The 12,217-nt window shown below is 38.2% G+C and overlaps 1 protein-coding gene across 2 annotated transcripts in view; it reads left to right on the forward strand.

The window, feature by feature from the left end:
• The window catches only part of MICU1 (mitochondrial calcium uptake 1), a 167,604-nt gene that overhangs the window by 116,378 nt on the left and 39,009 nt on the right, over positions 1 to 12,217 (forward strand). For both annotated transcript variants that reach the window (XM_070945103.1, XM_070945104.1), the window contains one exon: positions 4,142 to 4,279. In XM_070945103.1, the coding sequence (XP_070801204.1) occupies positions 4,142 to 4,279 (138 nt within the window). The remainder of the gene's footprint in view (positions 1 to 4,141; positions 4,280 to 12,217) is intronic.

A 12,217-nucleotide genomic window follows, 5' to 3' on the forward strand; every position in this document is an offset into this window, starting at 1 on the left:
GAAAGTACAAAAGCTACATTGAAAAATGGCATTTATTCCCTATTGTTTTAAATGTGATTTAGAGACTTTGAACTCCTCACTGTTTCCTTCCCTTTTATCTTTTGTGCAATAGAGGCTTCGAATTTTACAAAGGCTTTAAGATCTCTTCTATTAAGTCCCATTATTAAGTATTATTCAAATCTCAGTTAAATTGTATTATGCAAATAAATCCTAGAGGATTAAGTGAAATTTCTTTATCGACCACTTTTTTGATGCTGAGTCAGTGGCCACGAAAGAAGGTATTATTTTGTCTGTGACAGGCAATAAGGAGCATAACAGATCAATTTAGCTTTCTTTATAGACCAAAATGTTAACACCCAGGGACCCTAGAAGTAGAAATGTGCTTACATTTCTGAAAACGTTTTAAAGGAAAAAAAGACACATTTATTTAAGAAAGCAGAAATAAATGTTGTTAGAATGTCCTGCTGTCACAGATGTACATGGTGGGGAAGATAGTTAAATAAAAATACTATCTTCCCCACCATGTACATCTGTGACAGCAGGACACTCTAAGATAGTATTTTTATTTATTTATTTGTTTGCTTGCTTCTTCCTTCTTTCTTTCTTTCTTTCTTTCTTTCTTTCTTTCTTTCTTTCTTTCTTTCTTTCTTTCCTTCCTTCCTTCCTTCCTTCCTTCCTTCCTTCCTTCCTTCCTTCCTTTCTTTCTTTCTTTCTTTCTTTCTTTCTATAACTGCCCAACAACTCAGGGCAGCTCACCATTGAGAAACACATATTCCAATTAAGATATTTAAAATATTTTAAAACAATAAAAATAGCAATAGCAGTTAGACTTATATACCGCTTCTTAATATCTTTATTGTATTCTCTGAGCGGTTTACGCATCTCTGCATATTGCCCCCAACAATCTGGGTCCTCATTTTACCGACCTCAAAAGGATGGAAGGCTGAGTCAACCTTGAGCCAGTCAAGATTGAACTTCTGGCTTGGGGCAGAGTGAGTCTGCAGTATTTCAATCTAACCACTGAACCACCACGACTCTTTCTTTAAAACCATTAAAACATTAAAAAAAAACTATTAAATTCAAGGGCATAAAAAGCAAGACATCTGGCCTGTTAACAATACAGCCAGGAGGCAGGGCCTTGGTGCATGTAGCGCCTGAGGCTCAGAATCATAGCCAGTTATTTAAAGCTTGGTCTTATTACCGTCTTCATTTCTTTGACTGCAAGTTATAACTTATGCCTTGTTAGAATTAAATATAAACTGGGTGAGATATTGTAGTACTTCAGGTTCAAGAGAAAGAAAAGCATTTTAAAGGACATTTTTTATTTATATTCCAAACCTGGCTTATTACACTTTAGACCACTGATCCATTCAGTATTACGGAGGGTACTGCCACATGTCGAGGAACCCCAGTTTCAAGCTTTCTTCTGTTGAATGTTTGTTGTGTCATTATTATACTGGTGAGTCAGTCGTTACTCATGGCAATATTTTTAGAAGTAGTTTGCCATTGCGTTCTTCTATGTCTGAGAAAGACTGAGGCAAAGTCACCCAGCTGACTTCATCTACAAGGCAGAAGTAGAACTAACAGCCTCCATGCTTGTAAGTTGGTGCTTAAGACCTACACTAACTGACTTTCTTTGTTAAATATAGATAACATTTTTTTAAAAAAAAAACCTCATTGAGACATAAGGTTTACATAGCATGCTTCTGCAATCTTTGTCCGTTTTGACCTTGGCATGTGTTGATCGTTGAATTTTTGATGGATCTGTGAAATTTAGGAGATCTTACATGCTGTCAGGTTGAGTGAAAAATTGCAACCAGTTGAAACGAGTTTGGATTAATTTGCAGGCTTATTTAAATGCCATAATACTATTCCAGAAAGGTTCTGACAGTGTGAAGGCAAACATCTGAAGGGCAGGTTATCACATTAACATCATCTTTATTTCTGTATCATGTATTTTCATTGGCAATTTTTACTCCTCGAAAGGAGAAAATCTTTGTGAATTAATTGAAGACCCATCAAGATTAAATTGAACTGATTTGGATGTTATTAAAGAATAACTAGATTTTACTTCTCCCCCCCCCCCCCTTTCATTTAAATTACTTAAAAGATTGGAAAATATATGTTGGAAAAGATTGAAAGATATGGCTTGAAGCTTAACACCTCAAAAACCAAGATTATGGTCATCAGCAAACAACTCATTAGTTTACCACTGATAAATTTGGAAGGAATACCACTAGAAAAAGTTGAAAGGATCACGTACCTCGGTTTTAATTTACATGAAAGCTGGGACATGATCAGCGCAGTAAAGACAAGGATAGAGAAAGCTCAAACAGCATTCTTCAAAATGAAAAAGGTATTCTGCAGTCACGACATAAGCCTAAGATTGAAAATCAGGCTTGTCAGATGTTACATCTTTTCTATCCTGCTCTACAGAGTAGAGAGTTGGTCTCTGACAGAAAACCACTTGAAGAAACTAGAAGCATTTGAAATGTGGATTTACAGATGGCTGTTACGTATGAGCTGGGTTAACAAAGTCACAAATGAGGAGGTGATAAGCCGCCTGGGAAAGCAAAGGGAAATCATCAAAGCCATTAAAAAGTGAAAGTTAGACTATTTTGGACATGTGATGCTACACCCAGAAAAATATGGCATCCTTCACTTAATCCTCCAGGGAAAGATTGAAGGCAAACGAGGTCCAGGCAGAAGAACAACATCATGGCTTCAAAATCTAAGGGACTGGTTTGGACAAAACTCAGCAGCACTTTTTCATATGGCTGTTGACAAAAATAGGATTGCCAACATGATTGCCAACATGATCGCCAACGTCCGATGACGGATATGGCACAAGAAGAAGAAGAAGAGAAGATTGGAGAAAAGTTTTTAAGTGCTTCAAAGTTTTCCTGTCTCTGAATGATGTGAGAAAGAGATTGTGGAAACCTTGAAGATCCATCTTATCTTTTGAACTGATGTATTGAAAGGTTAATGAAGATAAATAGTAGTTGTTAAAAAAGGCACCCCTCCCCCCAAAATTTACAACACATTGCAATACATTTCTGCAAACATTTTGTTGGTGCATGCATAAAATTCCCTCTAAAATACAATACTCTAGAGAAACATGCATTTTATGAATATTAACCTTGCCCCAATATTTAAGATTTAAAGTCTGTCATCCATTGAAATTGAAGAGATCTCCTTTTATATTATACTCACATTAGAGCGGGGATGGGCTGCTGGGGGTTCACAGGGGTTCGGGAGAACCTCTAGATAAGATTCTGTGCAGTTCGGAGAATCCTAAATCCTACTCCTGGCTGGCCCCACCCACCCTGCCCCTCCCAGGAGTCCTCACACAGCCCATTTTGGATGCAGGTAAGTGCAGGGTATGCGTGGAGGCTTGGGGAGGGCAAAAAAAGGACCTACCAGAAGTTCAGGCAGTTCCTCCAGAGGACCTCCAGAGCCTGGGGAGGCCATTTTCACCCTCCGGAGGCTCAAGGGAAACCTCTGGAGAGGTCCCCCCCATCAGCTGTGGTGCAGGAGGCCGACTAGGCCATGCCCACCCAGCAACTGGGCAGAGAACCCCTTGCTAAAATTTTTGAAGCCCCCCCCCCTCCCCGCATTAGAGTGTTATCTGTAAGAGATTGCATGGGATAAAAATCCCAAGACAGTTAAAGTATTTATTACGAATATATTACCAACATTTATTTTTAATACATTAATATTTTGTTAGTGTAAGATAGAGTGTGTCTCTAACAAAATTTCATCTTGCAATATTATACTAAGAATCTTAAGATGAGAGTCATTTATACCTCAGAAGAAATACTAATGCTCACTTTGGTGGTTCTTTTATAATTTCCATTAAATATACAAGATAATTACATTCCTGAGTATTAATATCAACTTTATACCTATGTTGTATATTAAATGCATACTAATGTTGTAATTAAAAATATAGGAGTGTTGACTATGGCATTTAATGCAGTTAGCATTCCTTTTCTGATCCTTTCATCTGCTTCTTTCTATTTTTGTTGATGCGGCCATTTCACATGGAAGAGAACTTCTGAATAAACAGTATTGATATGACATGAGCAGGCGAATCCATGCTGTTCTAGGTAACTTCTCTCCTTCCCCTTTTGTCTTCCAGTTTGAAAGGCATGACCCTGTAAATGGTCGGATCACAGAACGCCAATTTGGCAGCATGCTGCTGGCTTATAGTGGAGTACAATCCAAAAAATTGACTGTGATGCTGAAGCAACTCAAGAAGCATTTCCAGGATGGAGTGGTTAGTAACTTTTTAGAGCAATATGATGGAAAGGGGCTGGAAAAGTTTATTAAAAATAATAGTTTGCGTCATAAATGTTCCTGACGGTTAGAACAATTAATCAGTGGGAATCTTGTCTCCAGAAGTTGCGGGTGCTCCAACACTGGAGTTTTTAAATAAGAGGTTAGACAACCATTTGTCTGAAATGATATAGCAGGGGTGCTTAAATCTAACCCGTGGGGCTGGCCTGGAAATATCAAAGGTCTGGCTCTGCCAGACAAAATGGGCCACGGGGGACTGCATGCGCCCCCCCGCCCCACAGGCCCATTTTCGTCCTCCCCAGCCGCTATCTGCCTGCCAAAAATGGACTGCCCAGAGGCCTCCCAGGGCCTCCATGCAGCCCGTTTTTGGCTGGCATAGTGCTGCAGGAGGACTGGATTGGACTGGGTTACAAATAAGTGGCCTCAAGTTAGTGCCTGATCTGGATAGAAAAAAAGCAACATCCTATGTTAATACTACAATTTAATGCCAGATTTTACACACTGTAGGTTCATTTAATCTACAATCAACACTCTATAATAGCCATTTCTATTTACTATCCTGGAAACTTACCTCTGCTGTTAGATCTTGTATTATCATGTTATTTATGCTATTGTATTTTTATTATTAGTTGAATAATAAAAATACAATAGTATAAATAACTTCTGCCTGGAAAAGCAATTTACTATTAAACAATGGGGTATAAATTTAGAAATAAAAATTTTAGCGGAGTATGAAGAATAAGTAATAAATGTTTGCCCGTAATATCTGATAGAAGCGATAGGAAAAAAATTATTAAAATGTTATAATAAAGAACTATGAAAAGAAAGAAGAGAAGGGGAAAAATATATCTTGAGCCTGTGTCAAATGCCCACCCCGGCCACGCCTACCATGAATGACCACGCCCACCATGACCATGACCATCCCAGCCACACACACACACAGCCCTCCGAGGGCAAACACAACCCTGATGCGGCCCTCAATGAAATTGAGTTTGATACCCCTGTGGTATAGGGCAGGGGTGAAATGCTTCCGGTTCAGCCCAATCCGGTAGCGATGGAGGCGGGTGGTTCGGAGAACCGGTAGCAAAAATCCCTGCCCCCCCCCATGCCCAGCTGAGCCGCATAATCATCAGAGGCTTTTTCTTTTAATTTTTAAAAGCATTTTTTCTACAACCTCTTCGGCCGAAAAAATGCTTTTAAAAGTTAAAAAAAAAAGCCTCTGACGATTGCGCAGCTCAGCTGGGATCGTCAAAGGCTTTTGAAAGCATTTTTTCTACAACCTCTTCAGAGGTTGTAGAAAAAATGCTTTTAAAAGCTTCTGACGATCCCAGCTGAGTTGCCTCATCGGCAGAGGCTTTTAAAAGAAAAAAAGCTTCTGCCGATCAGGCAACTCAACTGGGATCGTCAGAGCCTTTTGAAAGCATTTTTTTACAACCTCTTTGCCGAAGAAGTTGTAAAAAAAATGGTTTTAAAAGAAAAAAAAATTGGCCACGCCCACCCAGTCACATTAGCCCCCCACCAAGCCACGTCCACAGAACCGGTAGTAATAAATTTTAGATTTCACCACTGGTATAGGGTCTCCTGCTTGTGCAGGGGGTTGGACTAGAAGACCTCCAAGGGCCCTTCCAACTCTGGTATTCTGTTAAGTTACTATTGTTGGGATATTCAATGCTAGAAGAAACATTGACCTATCATTATAAAGAAGTCAAAGGTTAGAAACAAGGAAAAAAACAATCACTTGTAACAATATGCTCATCTGAGATCCTTGATCCCCAGTTTAACCAGGGAAAAGATGTATAATTTATTTCTGTGGCCTTGAGTTAATTGTCATTGTGGCTAGGAAATTTGCAATTTAAATGCACACTTATGCTAGGAAAAAATATTATGGAAACTGGGTTCATAAAGTTGAGAGGAAAAAGATTAATGGCACTGCAGGAATGAAAGCGAGCTAAAAGACCTGCACTGCCCTTTGAATAAACATGCTTGAATTGAAAAGACATCTTTAGTTTGGATTTTAGCAAAGCGTTTGACAAATCAGTTCAAAATAGTTTGATAAGCAAACCAGTTACAGGTTAGTTAGACACATAGCAATTACGTATGTGGGTACATAGCTGGCCTCAAGCCATACTCAAAGACTGCTCTTAAGTTATTCACTAAGCTAGAAGTAAATATTTGGAGTGGAGTATCTGAAGGATCACAAATGGAGCTTACAGTCTTTCAATATTTTTATTACAAGATTCAAGATTCATTCTTCCTTGAGGAAGATTCAATGAAGGAAATAGTGATCAAGGTTGCAGGTAGCATAAATCGGATGGGATGGTTATTATGTGAATAAAACAGAAATAAAATTGAGAATGATTTTGATTGACAGATGAAAATTTCTTCATTTAAGGAACATATAGTGATGATCTGACTTAGTTACAGTACTTGCGAAAAAGGTATTGGAGTAATACAGATAATCCTCGAGTTATAACCACAATTGAGCCCCAAATTTCTGTTGCTAAGTGAGACATTTGTTAAGGGAATTTTGCCCCGTTTTACGGCATTTCTTGCCACAGTTGTTAACTGAGTCATTACTGTTGTTCAGTTAGTAACACCGTTGTTAAGTGAATCTGGCTTCCCCATTGACTTTGCTTGTGAGAAGGTAACAACAGGTGAGCCAGGGACCTGCAACCATCGTAAATACACGCCAGTTGCCAAGCATCTAAATTTTGATTACATGACCGTGGGGATGCTAAAATGGTTGTAAGTGTGAAAAACCATCATAAATCATTTTTTTCAGTGCCGTTATAATTTTGAACTGTCACTAAATGAATGGTTGTAAGTCAAGCACTACTGGCAGTTGATTGCAGGCTGATTGAATCAGCGGGGTCATGTAATCTTCAGAAAGGCAAGTGAAATTTTAGAGTACATCTACAAAAGTATTGCTTCCAATGCATCGGAAGTCATTGTTCCATTTTATTCTGCTTTAGTCAGATACCACATTTAAGAGAAGTGCAGCATAACGATGTGCAGAAAGTTAAGTCTGAAGCAGTTGTTTTAACTATTGTGAATGCTTCAATCTCAAATCAGGCTTGTTCCAAGCTTAAAACACTTCCTGACTCATTGAAAAAGCCTATTTCAAGCTTGAAAAGGTTTGTATTTTCCACACCTCTAATTCAGAAGAACTGTAACTGATTCAGAAAAGGGCAGAAAAGATGGTCAGGAAAACAGAAACTTGAGCCCTGTGAAGAGAGAGGAGTTAGATACTGTATGTTTAGCCTCAATAAGAGAAAACCAATGTACTAGAAGGGTGTCACACAGAAGAAATTACAACTTATTCTTTACCAGAGTCAGGATATTAAAATGTTAAAATTAAAGGAAAGCAGTTTGTGGTTTGATATTAAGTGGAATACTTCTTGGAGAAAATAGTTTTGTTTTTTTTTCCTATCCTGGCCTAAACCTATTTATTTACACACATATTTTATATTTAGTTTGATATTCTAAATGTCTGTTTTTCTTTTCTGCCCTGAGAATATTTACTTTTCAGTAGCCATGGGAGTGAGTTAGGAGTTGATCTATAAATTTAGAATGAAAGAGAAGGTGAGGGAGAGAAATCATTAAGTATAGTAGAAGTTGAATCCATGAATAGTGTAACCCTAAACATGTTTATTCAGAAGCAACTCACACCATGTTCAAATATTCCCAGGAAAAATATGATTGCAGTCTGAGTATTAAAACAAAGGCTGAGAATTAGTCCAAGATGGTGGGGATTTTTTTTTTTTTTTTTGCATTTCTACTTCAGAGTGACTTTTCACAATGGATTTGTCTGCGCATGGTACCCTGAGGCATCTTTCCATATTGCTGAGTCTGAATTTCTGATATATTGTAGGATACCCACTCAGTTTTTAATTGACCCTCTCACTATTGAAAACATTCTGACTTTGTATAAATTTTCCCTATAAGGGCAGACTCTTAAGCAGCATCTTGTGATCACCATTTTTTTTTAAAAAAAATCTCATTAAAGAATCCCCGGAACTCTGCTTGAAAAAACACCCAAAGGCAATTCCTTCCTACAGCAAGGTAAAGGTAAAGGTTCCCCTCGCACATATGTGCTAGTCATTCCCGACTCCAGGGGGCAGTACTCATCTCTGTTTCAAAGCCGAAGAGTCAGCACTGTCCAAAGACGTCTCTGTGGTCATGTGGTCAGCATGACTAAACGCCAAAGTCTCACGAAACGCTGTTACCTTCCCACCAAAGGTGGTCCCTGTTTTTCCACTTGCATTATTTACGTGCTTTTGAACTGCTAGGTTGGCAGAAGCTGGGACAAGTAACGGGAACTCACTCCGTTACATGGCACTAGGGATTCGAACAGCAAGAGACACATTGTCTCTCAATTACACAAGTGTCTCTTGCTGCAGGGATTCCTACAGCAGGAGACGCATTTAACTCCATAGGTTAACCTCCATATTATCTAATCACAGTGTGCTCTGAAGTATATATTTGCAAGAAAAGGTAAAGGTATATATTTGACAAGCAAGCATGCCAAACTTACAGGTGCAATAGAAAAGGGCATAAATCAGATTGCTTCCAATTTAACCAACATTGGAGTTTTTTTAAAGATATCTTGGCCTGTAGCTCCAGTTATCAAAATGACTGCCAGCACAAGCTGAATTTGCTGGACTGCTATCAGGCAGTTTGGAGATTATCGGATCAAGCTAGTAGACACTTAGAATGACTGCAATATATCCTTCTATCCAATCTCTCTTAGCCTGAATAGTTTTGCAGTGATATATTCAGGGCAAAAATGGCTTCTTTTAAATCCTGACTGGACAACTCAAATGTTCAGATAAATCAGTTCTCCAGCAAGTCCATTTAACTTTGTAATGCCATTAAAAGTGTTTCTCTGATTCCTAGCAGTTTTCTGTGAACTGTGCTTTATTAATAGCTTGTAAGAAAGATGATCTTCTCTTGAGCAACTTATGTAAGTCATTTTTACCATTGACATGCTCTGTGTGCTTTAGCTGTGAAGATAATGTGAACTCATTCATTATCAGCTAGTACTTGGAAGTCATCCTTGCTATTAAATTTCTGTTCCGGTTGTAAAGGAGTTTACAGATGGCCTTGAGGAAGATATGAAAGGACTGTAAAAGGAGAGGGAAGAAATACACTAAGTCATTGGTTAGTTGTTGATGATGCAACAATAAAGTAGCATTCCTGAAGTCCCTGATGTGTCTTTTTCTTGAACCGGCCTACCTTGAAGGGCTGACGTCAGTCTTGAAAGCCAGTCTTGAGTTTCTGTCTGTTTCATCTTTATACCAAACAAAATCAAGGCGGAGTTATCTTGAAATTCTCTCTCACCTTTCTTTCAAATATTGGACTGTGACATCGCTTCTCCAAGTTTCTCCTTTAATGGCATGTTCTTTGCTTCCCCCTTAGCAGTGGTTTCAGTCCAGAATCATCTCTAAATTCCTTTACAGCAGTTAATCCAGATGCCTAAAACTTACTGAAATTGTTGTATTTTCTCTGCTTGGTTTTTTTTTTATCAGAAATTTCCTCTCTTTTGTATAATCACATTTCTCCTTAATTGATACTTTAATATCTTATCCCATGTTTTGATTACAAAGCACAAAGGACAGGGCCTATTTTTTTGCTTTGTTTTGCCTCCCAGAATTCTCCATATCTTAAAGTTTCCAAAGTTAAGAAACACTGATTTAGATAATATAGGACCAAACCTAATTTTGCCTTAATTATATGTAGAATTCAAGGGGAACTGGACTTAGGTCTCTTATGGAAGGGTAGCAACTCTAAACTGATGATGCATTTGACTCCGCCTTCTGTCTCAGCCTAGACATCTCCTACATCAATTTCAGGAATTCCAATTTTCATGCAAATTACATCAGTCGGGCATTTTCCCCCCTAAAATTAATTGTCGGCAAGAAAATGTGATTTTCTTTAAATCAAGGATGGAAAGAAAGTTCAACGTTTTTGCTCTCATCTTGTAGTCCCCTGCTAAAATCCCTACTCTACAATGTACTATCTATTCTTAAAACACTAAGCGCTGTTTCTGTCTCTTCAAGCACAGGTTTTATCCTGCATCCTCTAAAAGTTCAGATTCAACACCTATTTTTTATTTCTCTCTGTGACTCAAGGGCTCCAGGCACTGGTGGGATTCAAAAATTTTTACTACCGGTTCTGTGAGCATGGCTTGGTGGGCATGGCATGGTTTGGTGGGCATGGCTTGGTGGGTGTGGCAGGGGAAGGATACTGCAAAATCTCCATTCCCAACCCACTCCAGGGGAAGGATACTGTAAATTCTCCATTCCCTCTCCAATCCAGGGGAAGGTTACTGCAAAATCCCCATTTCCTCCTGATCAGCTGGGACTCGAGAGGCAGAGAATAGATGGGGGCGGGCCAGTCAGAGGTGGTATTTACCGGTTCTCCGAACTACTTAAAATTTCCACTACCGGTTCTCCAGAACCGGTCAGAACCTGCTGAATACCACCTCTGGCTCCAGGACATGGATTCAAATATATCTTGACTTATCTCCATCATAGATCTTCACTAACCACTGTACAAATAAAGTAATTATTTAGAACTTTGAATATCTTAATCAGACGGTTGCTATGCTTGTCATTTGGAACAAATAAAGTAATTATTTAGAACTTTGAATATCTTAATCAGACGGTTGCTATGCTTGTCATTTGGAACACTGATTGGAGAAATAGAATTCCCATATAAAAAAGCAAAACAATGTGGCCTCTTTTTCTAATTGGCATTGCACAACTGACATGCTTACTGGCTATTAATCTTCACAACGCCACAGCAACTGCTCATTTTCATCAAGCAAGGGGAAAATGATTGAATATTTGCATGTCGACAAGGAGACTTATAAATTGCATTATACAGTATCCGAGACAATGAATACAAATCATAGTTCCATACTGGTAGCTTGCTTTGTTAGCACTTGTTTAGAACGTAGTGTTTCTTTAATAGATTTGAATATCCGTAGAAAGGATTCAAGAGTAGCAGTTTGTGTTCAAATTGTAGAGCAAACTTTTTACTGCTTCCTTCTTGAAAGCTATAAAACTAGATAAGTCATCTACTGCGGAACCTGCTTGCTGAAAATCAGACTTAATTATTCCTGCTTTTGGCTGGATATTTTTTCCTTGAAAAAAAGCTGTTCCAGAAGAATATGTGCATAGCAAATGTGTTTTGTGTTAAACCTGCCTATTCCATTTTTAGCATAATTTAATCTTGCAAGCAACATAGTGCAGTATGGCTATATACGGCAAATTGATTACAAACTGGGAAATTGCTTTTCTATTCTATCCAGCACAATCAAATGAGTCATTAAAATGTTACTTCTGTTGGGCTTACTAATTTGCTTTTCATTGTTTTTTTGCCTATTTGCACTTTGTCATTTTCATTTTTAGATACTCCTATTTTGGCGCCACCATTCTTTTCCTAAGGCAGGTGGCAGGTATCCTTTACATTAAAAATGCACATTTTTGTAGATTTTCTTCCTAGAATAAGCACTTCTGGCAAATGATGTTTCAGTAGTATAAAATGGATCCTACTGTAGTAAATACCTTCTGATACATGAAAGCGTAAACATGCAAGGGCCGTTAGTTGATATAAAAATGTTTACCAAACAGAATAGAATAGAATAAATTGCTCTTCTATTCCTAATAGAAAATAATATAAGTAGACAGAAAGGATATCTAATCTGGGAGAGATGGGTAGTTAAGAAACATGAAATATAAAATAAATAAGTATATAATATCCAACCATAGTTAGAATTTTTCTTTTTTTAATTTGATTTATATGCCGCCCTTCTCTGGAGACTCAGGGCAGCTTACAGTGCGTTAAGCAATAGCCTTCATACTTTTGTATATTTATACAAAGTCAGCTTATTGCCCCCACAAACTGGGTCCTC

The sequence above is a fragment of the Pituophis catenifer genome, unplaced genomic scaffold, assembly GCF_029215685.1.
Source record: "Pituophis catenifer annectens isolate HBS135680 unplaced genomic scaffold, rPitCat1.0.hap2 SCAF_6, whole genome shotgun sequence".
NCBI lineage: Eukaryota > Metazoa > Chordata > Lepidosauria > Squamata > Colubridae > Pituophis > Pituophis catenifer.